Genomic DNA, 16,845 nt, shown 5'->3' with positions numbered 1-16,845 from the left:
TCAATACATATTGCAGGGGATTCCCCCGTGTGCAGAAAGTGGAGGGACTATTAAACACTCGCAAGTGAGATTCAACCTGGTGAATAATGTGACTTGGCCTTTCGTTTTGGCACCTCCCAGTGTTTTCATACGTTTAGGCCTCATCATTGGGTTTGCAGAGGCTTTCTTAGTGAAATTTTAAGAAGCATTCAACTATGTCGTGTGTGTATCTTTTTGTTTTGAAGAAATTGGTAACCTTTACCAATTTAATGTGGATAGAAAGAAACTTTCCACTCGTGAAAATGGAGTGTTGTGTGGTTTTATAAACATTTTATCTCAAGCACTTTATAACCTCTAGCTAATCCTTATATTCGTCCACAGCTCTCTACTGACCCAGCTGAATTTGTACTCGGAAAACGTCCAGTTAAAAAACAAGAAAAAAAAACAAGAAAAAAACATAAAGCAGTTGTCTTTGTAAAGGTAAATACATCTTAACCAAGCATTTTTACATTTTCTCATTAATATTTTTGAGGTCTAGGACAACTTTGTATAGAATGTCTGCTCACTGTTGAATTCCTCTTTGTATTCAGTCTCAGTGGTCCAGTCAAGTCTGTCAAAAAAACAAACAGCCATTCCCACAAAAGCATTGTCATTTTTCAGTGTTGGAGTGGTAAGTAGGCCTGTGTGTTTTACACACTGACAAAACACCTAAAAATACTGATTCATTTAGTTTGTGCATTGAAATGAAGGATTTTCATCGTGTTGCTATTTGTACTATTTACTGTTCAATCTGTCACTTGAGACTGTTTTACCTTGTGTTGTGTTAAATATTTAAGTTTTTGTCTCAGTGTTGGTACCGTGTGCAGGCTGGCGCCATGTGAAGTTGGCATCCAGTACCTGTCCCTTGTGTTGTGAACAGGGGCTCACTGGTAAATGAAAATCTCTGTTACATAGAGGCCGCCATTTTGATTCTATCTATGGTGCTATGTGCAGGAGTGATGGGCACTTCTGATGTGATGTTCGTACATAACAGTTTATACCTATATCAATAGCACTGACATGAATTGATAGTTTTGAAGCAGAGTTGAGTCTAAAGAGCTGGCTGCTGTTGTGGGGTCAGACTGGAGTGCACCCAGGCATACCAAAGCTCCTGTTGTGAATCGCCGTCATCTTGTCTCACACTTGTCCTTGCAAATGCCCTCATAATGTTTACTCATTTGTACTTACTCATTTTAAATTATGCAGCTCTTACATGGATAGCAATTCAGCATGTTGTTTTGTTTTAAGTACAAGATTTATAAAAGATATGTAAAGGTACTTTGTTTCATGGATCAGTTAATCTCATTAACATTTCCACCAATTTGATACTTTACATTTCTCATTGCATTACTCTATTTTTTGATGCAAAATAACACTGCTGTACTTTCCATATCTACAACAGTAGCCACTTTGGCATTATCAAAAAGCCAATTTTTTGAGAATAATTCAAATGTTAGAATAGAATTGCTCACATATGCATTTGTTTACATTTTCATAGTCATACTATTTTGTCCTGCAGCTGTTAGTGATCCATTTTAAAGTAACTTATCTTTTTTAGAATTTTGTATCCATGTATCAAAATGTAGAGTATTTTTGTAAAACTAAACTTGTCTGGTTTATGCTCATAGCACAGAATATCATTGCTGGTATGTTTTCCTGAAATGAAGCGCAGGTTTATTGTGAAGTGTACGACTGAAATTAGAAATGTAATTAAGTGGACATCAAGCAAATATGTTAAAACTTAATTCTACTCTTTTAACATTGACTTTACCCAACCTGTATAACATAATACATGGGCTAGGTTTCTTGTGTGTGTTTTTTTTTTTTTTTTTTTTTTGTCTTTTAACGTCATGCATCTCAAATGGCACTTTGACTCATCCATTAACTGTAGATCAGGTTAGAGCGCAGTAGTGATGTTTCCAAGCATTCCATTCCTCTTGGGTGGGGGATTTTAAGAGCACATGATGTTGCGGAAGAAGTGCGGAACAGTAATGCCTCTTAAAGCCATACCAACACAGAAAGCCAACCTGTGACTTCAGTTTCATGAATGTAAATTTTACCTCATGGTGTGGACATAGAGCTTGCTCTACATCTAACATCGGACCAATTACAGTTTTAGAGAACATATATTTTGAGGCAGGGGGGGATGGGTGGGGTGGCACCAACTGTCATTTGTATCACTGTACATTTGTCAGATTGTTTTGTCTTGGATTGTGGTGTAATTTCATGTTTTCACATCCAGTCGTTTCATTTTGAGCAATCCAGGATGCTCAGTCTGACTCTTCGAATAGCCACTTGCACCTGAAAAAAACATGTGAAACATGGATTGAATGGTGGTGAAGATAGCACACAAATCTGTACACAATATCGGTTTTGTCCTTCAGTCATGTAAATGAATATCCATGTATATTTAAATGTGAAATATACTGCAGGGGTATCTTGAATTTCAATTGTGATGCTTTCAACAGAACTTTGTGTGCCTTGATAACTTAACCGTTTCTCTGCTGTGTTTACTGGTGTCCCCTTTGTGTCATTGCTATTTGGCTCATTGTCCTTTTAATTCTCTTGAACTGTTTAACATCAGGACACTTTTCAGTGATTGAATCTTTATTTTTAAACACAAGCATAACCATAGCCCATACCAATATATATTTTAGATTTAACATTTTCTCCTTGGAAATCCATTTCAAGATATCAGAGTGAGTATTCTCAGAATAATATTGTGCAGCTTCACCAGTGAATTGTCAACTTGTTTGTTGTTATTTTCTGTTGAAAATGTTTTTCATGCCTCATGAGATTTGTACATGTGAGGTAAAAGGGACGAGACAGTGGAGATTGTTTTATGGAGAGCTTTCTTGTGTTGATGTGCTTGTCAACATTACTATTGTTGCTGTGAAATGCTTGATCAAAAAGGAGCAACCATGATAAATTAACTGTTAATTGCCAATAGTGTGAGCTGTATCTTGTGTGTAATCAGTTTGCTCACTTTTCCTAGTTCGCTTTCTATTTCACATTCTCCAACAGTTCTGTTGTATCCGTTCTGTGTAGCTTGAGCTTTAGTATCTAGCCTTAAGACCCTGCAGTCGGGATAAAGGTCAACCCCAGTGTGTTATCATACATCTGAACTATTATTAACATGTACTTTGCCTTGGTCTGGACATTTGTATACTCTTCTGTTTATATCTGTAATCCTGCTGCTACATTAAATGAATTAATAAAACTGTAAATGTCTTTATTTGCTTCTTCTCTCCCCACTGTAAATTTTGATTCACTAAAACTCTGAAAGTTTTTTATGTTAATCTCTTCAAATACATATTGCATGTAAGTACAGTTTCCCATTGCACTCTAATCTTGACAATGAATGCAGTAAATGAAAACACTGCAGTTACATAACAAATCTAGCTTCAAGTATTTTGTATTGGCACACATGTATTTCTAACATCTGGTCATAGTTTACTCATTTTTCTGTGTAGAATCTGTTGGAAGAAGGATAACGGATCCTCAGAGTCAAAATCAACATCAAACTTGGGTTTTTTCCTGAGAGCAAGAGCAGCAACGAGTATGGCCAACATGGCAGTCAGGCCCCATATATGATACTGGCTTCCTGAATCAGGGTCCACAAAACGAAAAGAGTGCAACGTCCCCACCATCTCAGCAGCACCGTAGGCAGAGTAGTGGTCCCTGCTGGTGAAGAAGTCCAGAGGGACTGTGAACACAGCACTGACCTCGGCTGGGTTTGAACAGGGACAAAATGACTCATCTATGAAGCCAACCACCGGGGTCACCAACAGACCACTCTGTTAAAAGACATGGGGATGGGAGGGGGTAACGTGTGAGAAATAAGTGAACCCAAAGCATATGATACCATGAAAGGAAAGAATATTCACTGTCCTACCTTATTGATGACAGGGACCAGTCTGCAGACCACCTGAACATCATCAGGTGGTAGACCTATCTCCTCCTCTGCCTCTCTCAAAGCTGTGTCCACATCATCTCTGTCACTGGGGTCTCGCTTCCCACCGGGGAAACACACCTCACCAGCACTGGTCCTCAGCTACAGAGACACACAAATCAGCCAAGAGTTAGATAACAGTGACAGCATTAGTCCTCCACCCAATAGACATCCATTAGGGTTACCTGTTTTGAGCGCAGGGTCATCAAAGTGTGCAGCTCTCCATTCTTCACAAACAGTGGGATCAGCACTGAGGCTTTGGGCAGCACCGGTAAATAGGAGAACTTGTTTCCAATGTCAAACTGCTTTAAAATGGCTATGGTCTCCTCTTTAATACGCATGGTTGCTGCTGGCTTCTAAGCAGAGACGGAATAGTGGGCGACAGTTTAAAAAAATAAAATAAACAGACGCGCATTTCATATTCGTGTACAGTATAAAACCTGTCAGGTCCGACCGAGTCTTAAATAACTAATATCTGTTAACCGATAAGAATAGTACAGCGCGGATATCAACTACCTGTAGGTCTATGTAGTTCATAATAAAACACAGATGGAGCCGTCCTACGTATTTCACGTCACAAGGTCAAACGATAAGCTAGCCATAGCACAAAGCTAACGTTTATAGGGTGAATGGGACAACAAATGTCACTCTCGCTGTTGCGGTCTAACCAAGATGTGTGAGATAGGTAATATTATGATTTCCTGTATTATTCACCTGATATACAGACAGAATAGTTTATACGACGACTTGGTGACCGTTTCATGAAAACAACCCCCCCCCCAAAACAAAAATGTGACGTCTCATTAGGCGACGAGCTTCCGCGTTAGCCACAATTAGCTAGTTAGCTGTCAAGCCACCGTAGTCACGTGTTTGACGGCACACCTTTGCTCCAAAACTAAGAACGAGTGTGTCGTAAACATATTACATCCATGGTCGAAAATAAAAGCAGAATGCAAAGAAATATCACATGAATGCACAGGAAATTGAAAGTTTATTTTTTTCTTGAATATGGCGTTATGTTATATTTTAATCTGGGAAAATTTAAAAAGTGCAACAGAAAAAAAAAAAAAAAAAAACAGCATTCAAGATTTCAACGGGATTTGTATTGCTGTAAACAGGTCCTCGATGAAAACATCAGATATGAAATAAAACATACAGTACATTCCAAGTCAGTCATTTTATGGCATAATGAGAGGATACATCAGCATTATAAATTGAAACAGAAACATGTACAAACTGAAGGCTACTTAAATTTGACTGACACCTCACTGAACATAAAGCTGTAGCCTGAGACTGTGACTTGAGCCAAAAAGAAATTACTTTTTTTTTTTCCTTCCATCTCCAAGATAAAACTGTACGTTACAGGTAAAGTCTATAACACATATTTGAATAAATAAATTAAAATTTAACAACCAAAAAAATTCATAATATACATAATTGATCCCACGTATTCGGGAGGGGTGGAACGTAAATGTTCTTCTTGTATTTATTTACATCCCACAAGTCACATTTTGTGGATTCTGGATTCTTGTGTAGAAAAATAAACAAGATTCAAAACACAGCAAAGCTAAGGAGGGTCATCACAGTGGTCCTAGTCTTCATTGATTCAGTCATCACCTCTGCAGCACTTAATCCACTCACACCTTGTACTTCTCCTTCGCTTGATCATTCAGTATACAGATGTGCTGTGAACAAAAATTAAAACCAGAGGACAGTGAATTCATGTTTAATGCATTTCTATTGTCCAGGAATTAGATATTCTGTTTGAAGTCGACATTTTGTACAGCTAGTCCATATGATCTTGCCAAGGCTGTAGCTACACATCCTCTGTATTGTTTCTGGAAATGTGACAGTTTTAACAACCTGAGGAGGTATTCACATTCTACAGTTACACACAAATTACACATGATGGATTTTAAAAAGACAGATTTTGTGACTGAACATTGATTTATTTTTAAAGGATTTAGCATTACTCCACCAGAATAAGCATTTTTCACAACAGACATTTTGAATTGTAATCATAGGAAAAGCACAGGAGATATTAATAACATTAACAATGGCTTTGCTCTATTCAAGCGTGACAGTAAGTCGGGACAGTGTGTCAGTGAGCCAGCATGCACAATACTAGGAAACCGAAGCAACATTGAATTCAGCCATCATTAATTTCTCCTACTTGTCACATGTCAAAATGTCCTCTATGAAAATCTATTATATTCTTGCAATTGTGGAGAAGGCTTTGAAGCAGCATTTAGATCGTCATATAGGGAGAAACAATGTCATTTTCACATACTATTAAATAAATAAAATGTGAAAAAAGAACATTCCTCAGAAATTTGCACCCATTTGTAAGCTACACCTTTAGCCATCCTAGAACAATTTGCTATCAAATGTAAAGAGCCGTGTCCCAGTTCTTTACTGCACACTAAAGAGTAAGCAGGTTTTTTGCATATAAAGTGTATTCGCACTGGAAAAGTGACAAAATAAAGCGTACACAAAACAGTCAGTATTCATACTAAAAAAACAGATTTTTGAGCAAAAATAAGATGGGGAGCTATTCACAGCTGCAAAACATTTAAATACTTGCAGATTGTGGTTGAGAAAGGTTTCAAACAACCGGGAAAAAAAAGTATTCAATATACAAAATTTAATTAAAAAAAACATCTCTCCTCGTACTTTTCATCTTAAGTAATCATCTGCAGCAAACTTACACTGAGATCTCTGAAGTATTCATTGTAGTCCAAAGCGTAACCCACCAGAAAGGCATCTGGCACCTCAAAACCAATGTCTGAAAATAAACATATAGACACGACCGATGTGAGTCATATAAAAGAAAACAAACAAGTACATTTAAGTGCAGTGGAAGTAAAACTCAGGATGATCTGAAATGAGAATCGGACACATTTACCGTTATCAGAGGCTCTGTAATGAACTAATACAAGTTGCTCTTTTACTGTCTGTGTGAGGTTGTACTTAAGCTGTCAGTGCTGTATAGTGGAAAGTCAAAACGCTTACAGTAACAGCTGTCCTTGAGGTGCAATCTTAGAGATTACCCAACTCAAACCTAAAAGCATTACATAATCAGAGACAGTGTGAGGGGGTTATCAGGCATGTGTAAGTGCCGGCTCGGCTACATTTGGAGTAGATTTTCCTGAAATCGATGTTAATCCTGCATGCAAAACACAGCTTTATTAAATAACAGTTCACCAGCCCTTCAAAGAATCAGACACACATGTGAGTGACTGGCATGAAATGAGCACTACCGCACATTACTACAGTACACATCACAGATAACATGTCTTAGTGTAAAGTGTAAAGAGGCGCTCACAGTCTGGTCTGTACCCTGAACTCCTCGGGGTCCTCTTCACCAGAAGGCTGGAACGACAAACGGGGAAAATATAGGACATGTCAAATGGATACATTTATAACCTCAACAGCCACATCTCTTTCCATAAACGTAAAAAAATGTGTTTAACAGAAAGGTGTGCAAATTTTCTTGAGTTCATCAAAAGTAATTCTTCAATGCTTTGAGCCCCACAAATAAAATTCTAATCAGCTCTGTTGTATCGGGTGGCAGCAGAAATGTCAGTGGTAGATATTGCAAGACCTCAGCAGGAACAGGAACTATCTGCATGGCTTGATACCACAGTGGGAAAATGTTCTGTGTGCATGTGTGTGTGTGTGTGATATGTCAATTAAGAATTGTTCTTCACATACATGGCTGACATAAAGGCAATAGAAATCTTTTACGCAAGCATCAGAGGAAACCCACATTACTTCAGAGAAACAGCCTCTACCTCCACAGTGCAGTTAATAGTACGGCAGATTAACTCTTAAGCTGCTCCCGCCCTCCGTCACTTTACATCTCTAATACAGTCCTAAAGGAGAGTGCCCATTAGCTAGGAGTACTGTTAAATGCACTCTCTCTGCAGACATACCGGCCAGTTACAGTGGAGGTCTTTCATTCAGCTTCCTGGACTGTGAACTGTATCTGATGGTGCCTACCTTACAACTTTAACCATCTTGGGATTACATTCACTCAGCAGGGAAAGTAGCGTCTGCATCGTCCTTCCTGTCTCCACAATATCCTTTTTATAATGCAGGACACAGGAGGTGGTCACATTAATGTGGAGGCATAAACAAAAAGAAGCATGTGGCATTTATACAACTCATGTAATTCATTTCATACTACAAATTATGTCTGATATTTCATTTTAAAAAGATGAACACTGAATAAATACTGGTGCAGACTAATGCAATATCCAAATGTAAGGATTGGGCGATATGACAATGTATACAGTGAGATGACATGAATTTATCAACCATAAAGAGACTGTTTCGTTCTGTTTATACCAATGTATTCACCCCTTTGAGGTATTTATATCGTGAACAATATTGCAAATCAGTGAGCAGGACGGATGTATGGCAATATTAGATCGGACTGAAATGAAATGAAGATTTCTGCAGTATTGTTATGAAGCACCTTTTTTGTCAGGATTTGCTGAATGAACCAAAAACAGTCATCTATAAACAGTTCCTCAATTAAATTTCCAGAAAATTGACAATATCATGATATATATTGACATCACAATATGAGTTTACATGTACTGATTTTATCCATATCGCCCAAACACAATACAGAATGAAAAAAGAAAAGTCTTACCTCTACAATCAAAACATTCTGCAGAAAACAAAATGAAAGAACAGTTGATGAAGTATGCGGCTCTACAAGACTGTGTAGTGGAAGTATTTCTGCCTGACACCAGTAGACTGACCTTGCCTGAGAGACTGGACAGCTCATCCCCTCCTATGACTTTGACATTGTTCGTTGACTTGTCATTCTAGGGGACACAAAGAGGAGACGATAATCATCCATCTCAGCGTGGTCACGAGAAAAATCCTCACCACAAATCTACATTACATTTTTTTTTTTTTAATGTCTATGCATTGAATCTCCACATTTGTATTTTGCCCACCCCGTATCACAGACCTCACATTAGCACAAGTGGTTCCTGTAAATGAAATGAGAAAAGGCAGCTTACACAGTAGCTCTTCACCCTAATGAAATCCACTGTCAGCGGCACTGATTTATCATTGTTCTGGTTCAGTGCTTTAATGTAGTCCAGGAGGTCTGCGAAGAACTTGTAGCCCCCTTTTAGCACGCACAGAGCTACGATGTGGTGTTCCCCCATGTCCCGGATTATGTCGCGGGCCAGACGCTCTGTCCTGGACCAGAGAGGTGGGACACACAAAACAGTAAAAAGGCAAGGAGAGAAAGGAAGCAGCTGCATTGCGAATTACAGTGCAAAAGTGAATGCGGCGCAGTTCTTATGGTCCTCAACATGATATTGCACTTAAACTTAATTGCTTACAATGCATTTCACGGGACATTTAAACCCCACCTCTCCCAAATCCACATTCAAATAAACACCAGAATCTGAGCTCCAGTGATTTGTCAAACAAATACAGTATAGTGAACTGCTGTAATCCTAGCATAAACCAGTGTTAATGTGTCAGGGACTGTAAAAGAAAGAGTCAATGACTTGACAGAAATATAGAGTCATTTCCAGTGTTTGGTGCTGGTGCTTGATTGGTTTACCTGTCCATGATGAGTCCATGGGGGATGATCACCTTGTCCAAATCGTTCTCGTAATGTCTGGGGACACAGAACAGGTCCAGCTCGTGGCCTTTCTCATCATCGGCAATCTGGAACAGGAAGAAGCCATCTCTTCAACTCAGCGCCAAACGGTTGCCACTGACAGATCACAGTGCGCCAAAGACGCATGTAATCACAGTGAAGCCATTCTCCCCCCCCTCGCCCCTGGCAACACTGAGCCTCTCAACCACCTGTTTATACCCGCACACACGTGACTGAGATTTGGGGGGGTAAGCGGACATCACACGCCGAGGTGGCGGACCACAGCTGAAACACACAAAACGCTGATTGGAAAGCTCGTGCCACCTAAAACAGGCCTACAGCACGGGGCGCACAACCACACCCTGACAAGTGCACAAGTTATCAAAATACCGAACAAATCCCCGCACGAGCCGGAAGCAAACACCGCAGTTTACAGCCTCACCTGCAGAAACGAAGCCATGTTACCGGCGGTCGTCCGTCCTCTTCAGTCGCAGTGAAATATCTGAGGAGTCATGCTCGGGTCCTGACAGAGAGACAGAGAGAGAGAGAGCGAGAGAGAGAGAGAGAGGGAGAGAGAGGGGAGGGTTTGTTGACTGGAGGTGGCACGAGCTGCTCTCCTCCTCACCAACTGCTGCTGATCGTGAGCGAGCTCGCGCAGCACATGGGATGCTCCTCTTAAGCCTTTTACGTCAGAATCCCGTTTACCTTCCCAATAATCTGATTTGCCCGACACAACCTGAGCTTAAAATGCGCTACACTGGTCACAACTACTACTAGCCTCCTGCATTTTAGCTAACTGTGGCAGCGATGTTCCGCGAGCGGTTTGGAGAAGCTGCGGATGACGCAGTTTTTAAAAATATAACGGATGACGGTCACGCCTCTCCTCACTAAAAGCACCACTGCTCCCTATGTGGCGTCCCTGTAATGACTTTATAACTGTTTATTACATAACATTAAATTCAACCACGTCTCACCTTATCTCATATATATACTTACATATATATATATTTTTTTTTTTTATTTAATGATTTGATTTACTTTCATCATCGTACATCATGTAGTCTCGTATGTGCGAGCCATCCTCTTAATTTCTAAATGATTGTGTTGTAAACGTTGCACAGTGTATTGACAGAACAATCTCACCCCAAGATCATTTTAGTAAGTCTTCAGGAGCTTTCAATCCTATCACATGATCTTCCTCAGCAGATGGGGTCCGCCCAGTTGTCATGGAAATGTAGACGTTCAAATTTTAATTTTTTTTCTACAGGCAGTCCTGTACCTAGTTACTATCATGCCAATAATTTTTAACTTGTTCTTACTTATGTTATGAAGCGGTATCGACATGTTTTATAGTATTCTAACTGGAATGTAGGTTTTGTTGTGTTGTATCAATTTCAATTGTGTAATTTTGTTAGTGTTAGAGCTGTATAACTTTCAATAGTCTGTCCAAAGCAGGTTCTTAGCAACATAACTTGTCCTCATTTTCATTTCGGTCTATAATCGGGAAATCTGAGCAACCCTGAGTTCATACTGCCCTGTGGGGAATACACACACACACACACACACACACACACACACACACACACACACACACACACACACACACACACACACACACACACACACACACACACACACACACACACACACACAGCGTTCACTCTCCCTCCATAACACCACGCTAAAGATGATCTCAAGACAACCATCATTATCAGCTCATCTGCCCACAGGCAGGTCTATTATACAACTTCCGTTTTTTAAATTTAGAAAGACGAAATAGTGAACAGTGAAAACTGCAAAAACAAACAATTTGTAATATGATCCCAATTTAATGAGTGATACAGAAACAAAACATTTTTTCCAGCTTAGAAAAACGCAATACCAGGTGTTGTACAACACCAGGAGCATGGCAACTATGAAAACAGAATAATCATGGTCTCATAGTTCAGAACACCAAAGATGTAAATATCATCATCTCTGTACGATAATAACAGTCTTTACGAGTGCCACTTGTGACGGTGAGGACAAATCTCAAATGACACCATTCCCCATATAGAGTCCTACTTTTAGCCTGAGACCCACATACAGAGCAGTGACTCTGTGGGCAGAAAGTAGAGCACCATCCAGATGAAGACGACGCGATTTGAGAAAAGACCTTAAAAAGGGAGCACACTCATTTCTTCTTCTTCTCATCTTTCTTGGCACCGTCCACTTTCTCCTTCTCCTTGTCTTTGTCCTTCTCATCTTTTTTCTCTTTATCATCCTTCTTCTCTTTCTTGCCCTCCTCCTTTTCCTGTCCTTCCTTCTTTTCGGCGTCTCGGTTGGAAATCTTGTTGTTGATCAGGTTGTGCAGAGCCACCACAGAGCGTATGAGTGAGGCCAGGTAGACCACCAGCATCTGGTCGTTGGTCTTAAGGTAGAAGGCTTTTGTGAACTCCTGCAAACACAAAAGCATGATATTCAGCCACACAAAACCTCGTCTAAAACAATACAGCAACACACATCATATCCATGTGATATGAAATGAACAAGGATCTGGTGGCTACATTCTAATACATGAAAATAAGAAGTTATTTCTGTGTTCTGCGTTTTATGAGAGATGCTGAAAATGTTTGACCAAAAAGAGTAACAGATGAAAAGAAACCATGAAAGACGAGCCATGGATCAAACACAGAGCTGGATTTTAATTCAGATATGAAACTATTTATATCACAGAGGTCTTGTATATGCAATTATTATGCTGGTTATTTACAGGACTGAGAAGAATTATTCTGGTGGTAGAGTGTTGAGAATATTTTTAAACTATGGAATTAAAGAGTTCAAAGTTCATCACAAAATCTAATTTGCAAATCACAACCCAAGTCTAAAATCAAATACAATACTGCCCACAGCTAAAAAGTTTCTTACTTAGGAACTACAGTTCATACTGAAGCACAAATGAGCTGGAGCTGTAATTGATCACTGAACCTGACTCAGTTTGCCCTCCAGTGGATAAAATGAGAAGCTGCTGCTCAGTTGTAGATTTCAATGTAGATTTAATTTTTTCTGTTCAAGGTTCCGTTTTCCTCTTTAGGTCTCTTTAGTTCACGGCATCCATTCAAAATGGTGCAGTAGTCGTAATTGTAACATAACAAGTGTGCTAATGTTGTCAATATAACTTATAGCTATGAGTGATAGCTGCAGCTTTAATTCATTGTGCAAGTCCAGCCCTCATATAAGCAAAATTAAACTGGTGCGGATGTCGCTTAAAAATCAAGTGAAATAAGCTTCACTACAATTCAAAAAGACAGCAATTTTTCTCTAATGATTACAGTAAATAAATACTAATAGTAAGTAAAAGCACGTCAAACACAAACGACTTACCAGTAGATTTACATCTGGCAGCAGGTTGAAGACATCCTGCAGCTGGTAGATGATCTGGTGGTTGATGGGAAGTTTGCCTGCTGTCACTCTCTCCAGGTAAGAGCGGATGTCCAACAGCTTCGAGTTGAGTCCTTTCAGGCCATGAACCTGATTTGTGATTCGTTGCGACAGAGTGCCCACTGTGGTATCCTTGATATCTCTGTGGGTGGCATGTAGCACGAGTGTGAATCAACATTTTTTGCAAGGAGTTTTCATATGTTTATCATTTTCATCAGTATGTCTTTGCACTTTTGGTGACTATAGTAAAGTAGTAGCAGAGTTGTATCATTTACACTCGGTACTGTAATCACAATTATTTACTGTGGTACCTGAGTAGGTGCTCCACACCCACTTCCTCTGCTTCCTCAGCTCCGATCTCACTGGTGACGTGTTCAAATGTCTTGGATGTTGGAGTGCCATCCTATAAAAAGTCAAACACAACAATTGAAATAATTGTAAATAACCAAAGTGCATGCATCGTCACCAAACGCACACAAATGGAAATGCATTTATCATGTAATTTATAACTCAATAAAAATTCCCTTTGTTCAGTCTAAACACTTTTAGCTGGTATTCTATCTGCTTCAATGCAATCCATGATTCACTTACATCATGTATTTCCTCCACAGAGATGTATGCTTCTGTGGGTAGACCAAGATCTTTGGGCTTCACATCAATAATGACTAACACCTGGTGGGATAAAAAGAGAAATATATGAGTGAGTTATTCAACATCAGCAAGAATATGAGTCGAACAAGGTAATGTCCAGACACATGCACATTAAGCAGGGAAAAAGCAAAGTAGTTACATACCGAATTGGTGCAGTACTGCTTGATGAGCTCATTAATGGCAATGTCATTCTTATGTAATTTGGGTCCTGTGTGGTACCATCCGACTATCCTTTCTCTGGCTGAAAACCAGGGAAGATAGTAAAAAAATATATATATATCAGGGAAACACAGTCAAGTAAAACACAAATGAATTACGTAGAAGTAGGAAGAGCCTTACCATTAACTTTCTTGAACATGCCATACATGTTCTCCAAGTAGTCATGATCCAGGAACCACACTGAGTCATCCCTGTCATCCTCATCAAATGGCACTGGAAAGTAACAATGACAAAAATGAATCTAAGAATTGACAGAATCTGTCTATGGCAGATGTACAACATTAACATTGGAATAAAATTGCTTCATATTGTGCTGTGGCAGTCATGAGTCCATGGTAAAATGCTGTCTAAGGTATATTGACATATCTTAAAAGGGGCCATTGTGATGATGCCATTTAGGTTATCCATTTTAGGACTGAAGACAAAAAATTTAAAACAGGGAGCCTGCATCACAAACTGGGGTGTATTTTGCAAAGGAGGAGGGTATTTAGCAGTCTGGGGGGGGTCAAATTAAAGATACTACTGAAATGTGTTGTGGGAAGTGAAGGATCTAGCATTTTCATAGCAGGGACTAAAAAACCCAAGTATGTCTAGGCCTCTCATTCTTCTATTTTCTTTTTTACTCTTCTTTATTGAATCTGTTTCTCTCACGTCCCTCAAATGCTGTCACCATGATACTCACCTGCAAAACTATTTGAGACGTCAAGAACTTTTTTCTGCCATGATCCCAGAAGGACACCAACCACTCGCTTCTGATTGCCAACTTTTCCTATCCTGTAGATTGAATTGTGAAATGAACAGAACACATTAACTTGTTAGTTTACCATAGTTTTGTCAGAACCTAACGCCATGACTCATAACCATAGACTGTCGTTAGCTAGGTCGCTACTGTAAGCTAAGCTAATGCCCAAATCTTTATGTTGCCCATAGCGAATTAAATGAATGACAAGAGTATGCCATTTGCGTATTCGTACTAGCGAGTTAAACCACCAATCAATCATACTATGTTACTGATTAATTTAATTATCACTGGCTAGGTGACGAACTAAACTGATTTCACCGTGCTAACTAGCCTGGTCATGCCTGCATTCACTCTCAACGGGGCTCTGACTCAGCAGGGCTAACACTAGCTTAGCTTAGCAGCAACGTTAGGCTTCTGGACATTTTGTCTTCCAACCTTTGTGAAGACCGAACACAAATATTGAACTTACTGACCTGTTAAAATGATCAACCACGCTGAGCAACACCAGGGGATGTACGACCACATTTTCCACCGCTAACTCCGGCATTTTTGCAGTAATGATAAACAGCTCACAACCCACCTCCACCACACAATGACGGATACGCTACACTTCCGCCTGCGCTTGACGTCGCTTCCGTTTCTCTTGGCAACAGAGAGACGCGGCGAGAAAGCAGAAGAGGTGACACAGACAACCGTTCACAGACAAAATGGTAGGAACTGAGCACGTAGCTGAGTTAACTGTATTTTGTGTCGGAAACGTTTTCTTAATATATTATAAACATATATAACATTTTATAAACGTATTAACCTTTATATTGAAAGTTGCTGTTTATTAGCTTACTGTTTTATTAATTTCATTCTGTCCTGCAGGCTGAAGTTGAGGAAACACTGAAGAGGATCGAAGCCCATAAAGGTGTGATTGGAACAATAGTTGTCAATGCAGAAGGTAAGCCAAGAAGCACACCAGTTTTCTCAGATACTTATGTTTATCAGTACAGTCTGACTGTAAAGGTTACTGTTTTATCTTTTCAGGTATTCCCATCAGAACAACTTTAGATAACTCCACGACGGTTCAGTATGCAGGACTTCTTCGCCACCTCACGATGAAGGCCAGGAGCACAGTGAGGGATATTGACCCTCAGAATGACCTCACCTTCCTCCGCATCCGCTCCAAGAAACATGAGATCTTGGTTGCTCCAGGTGAGTGTGTAGTAGTTACATTGGTATTGTTGACTTAATGATGACCACTGAAACAAACATATAATATTTATGTCAGCCAACAGCTGTAACTTCTACCACATTTGTAGCCCCTGTCTTCTCTTCTTTTATGTTTCTGTAGAGAACGACTTTCTGCTGATAGTCATCCAGAACCCATGTGAATAGCTGCTGGACATTTCCATGACAGTCAGCCTTTGGTTTGTCACATGGTGGTGCTTTATCCAGGCAAAATATCTTTTCTCACTGTGTTATTGCTCCATGTTCTGCATAATGTCTCTTTATATACTTGGAACTCAAGTGTATCGCCTTAATCTACATGATGCATTGTTTGTTTTACCATATGTTTTTCTTTCATTCTGCGTCTTTGTGTTGATATTGGATGAGTCTGAAATAAAGCTGCTGGTAATTGTACAGTACATACTAAATCATCCCTGTTCATTCTGTTAATGTACAGATGGGAGACAAATTCAATGGAAAAACCTGAATAAATGAGAGGAGTCACATAACAAATGCAGATGCTTCCATTCAGGTGTCCTGCGTCTTGCAATTAAGAGATGAGCTATCATATATAGAAATGTATAACAGATGTATAAAACTGTCGAACTAGCCATGATTAGGACTTGATTTTGTATCAAAGTGACTTTAAAAGAGAGATCATTGTTGGGCCACAGATTGCAGGAGATTCAGTCTCAAAGACTGCTCAACCGAATAACACACGTCTGAATGCTTTACCCAGTGAGGGGGTCCGATGACTCTGTGCTATGGGTTACGTTTTCCCGGCATGGTTTGGAGCATGGAGTCCACTAGTCTCCTTAGAGAGAGAGGGGTCCCTGGAAATCAACGTGAAGTTATTGTAAGTGATCACTTTTATACGGTGGTGGAAGACTCAATATCACAGTGTAAAAGAACTGTAACAGTGTAACATGTCCTGCATTCAAAATGTCAGTTCAGTAAAAGTACAGAAAAATGTACTTAAAGTATCAAAAGTAA

The 16,845-nt window shown here is 39.6% G+C and overlaps 4 protein-coding genes across 4 annotated transcripts; 1 reads left to right on the top strand and 3 right to left on the bottom strand.

Annotated features, from left to right (window-relative positions):
• Nucleotides 1-3,464: 3,464 nt before the first annotated feature.
• On the bottom strand, nt 3,465-4,311 carry nudt7 (nudix (nucleoside diphosphate linked moiety X)-type motif 7). Its single transcript, XM_070908027.1, has 3 exons — nt 4,156-4,311; nt 3,914-4,072; nt 3,465-3,815 (listed from the first exon to the last, which is right to left on the bottom strand). Exons 1-3 carry the CDS (start codon nt 4,309-4,311, stop codon nt 3,465-3,467), a joined length of 666 nt encoding a protein of 221 aa, XP_070764128.1.
• Nucleotides 4,312-5,010: 699 nt separating this feature from the next.
• hprt1l (hypoxanthine phosphoribosyltransferase 1, like) lies at nt 5,011-10,065 on the bottom strand. The gene is made up of 9 exons (XM_070907098.1): nt 10,048-10,065; nt 9,567-9,673; nt 9,010-9,193; nt 8,743-8,808; nt 8,631-8,648; nt 7,973-8,055; nt 7,296-7,342; nt 6,679-6,755; nt 5,011-5,655 (listed from the first exon to the last, which is right to left on the bottom strand). The coding sequence occupies exons 1-9, from the start codon at nt 10,063-10,065 to the stop codon at nt 5,608-5,610; spliced, it is 648 nt and encodes a 215-aa protein (XP_070763199.1). The 3' UTR covers nt 5,011-5,607.
• A 1,349-nt stretch (nt 10,066-11,414) lies between these two features.
• On the bottom strand, nt 11,415-15,237 carry psmd7 (proteasome 26S subunit, non-ATPase 7). The gene is made up of 8 exons (XM_070907283.1): nt 15,111-15,237; nt 14,578-14,669; nt 14,016-14,108; nt 13,820-13,917; nt 13,617-13,697; nt 13,337-13,428; nt 12,969-13,167; nt 11,415-12,042 (listed from the first exon to the last, which is right to left on the bottom strand). Exons 1-8 carry the CDS (start codon nt 15,182-15,184, stop codon nt 11,779-11,781), a joined length of 993 nt encoding a protein of 330 aa, XP_070763384.1. The 5' UTR covers nt 15,185-15,237; the 3' UTR covers nt 11,415-11,778.
• On the top strand, nt 15,230-16,105 carry LOC139286244 (dynein light chain roadblock-type 2). Its single transcript, XM_070906984.1, has 4 exons — nt 15,230-15,316; nt 15,508-15,583; nt 15,670-15,837; nt 15,977-16,105. Exons 1-4 carry the CDS (start codon nt 15,230-15,232, stop codon nt 16,018-16,020), a joined length of 375 nt encoding a protein of 124 aa, XP_070763085.1. The 3' UTR covers nt 16,021-16,105.
• Nucleotides 16,106-16,845: the final 740 nt, after the last annotated feature.

This window comes from Enoplosus armatus, chromosome 6, assembly GCF_043641665.1.
Source record: "Enoplosus armatus isolate fEnoArm2 chromosome 6, fEnoArm2.hap1, whole genome shotgun sequence".
Lineage (NCBI taxonomy): Eukaryota > Metazoa > Chordata > Actinopteri > Centrarchiformes > Enoplosidae > Enoplosus > Enoplosus armatus.
The sequence above is the reverse complement of the archived record's forward strand: the minus strand, read 5'-3'. Positions and strand labels throughout refer to the sequence as shown.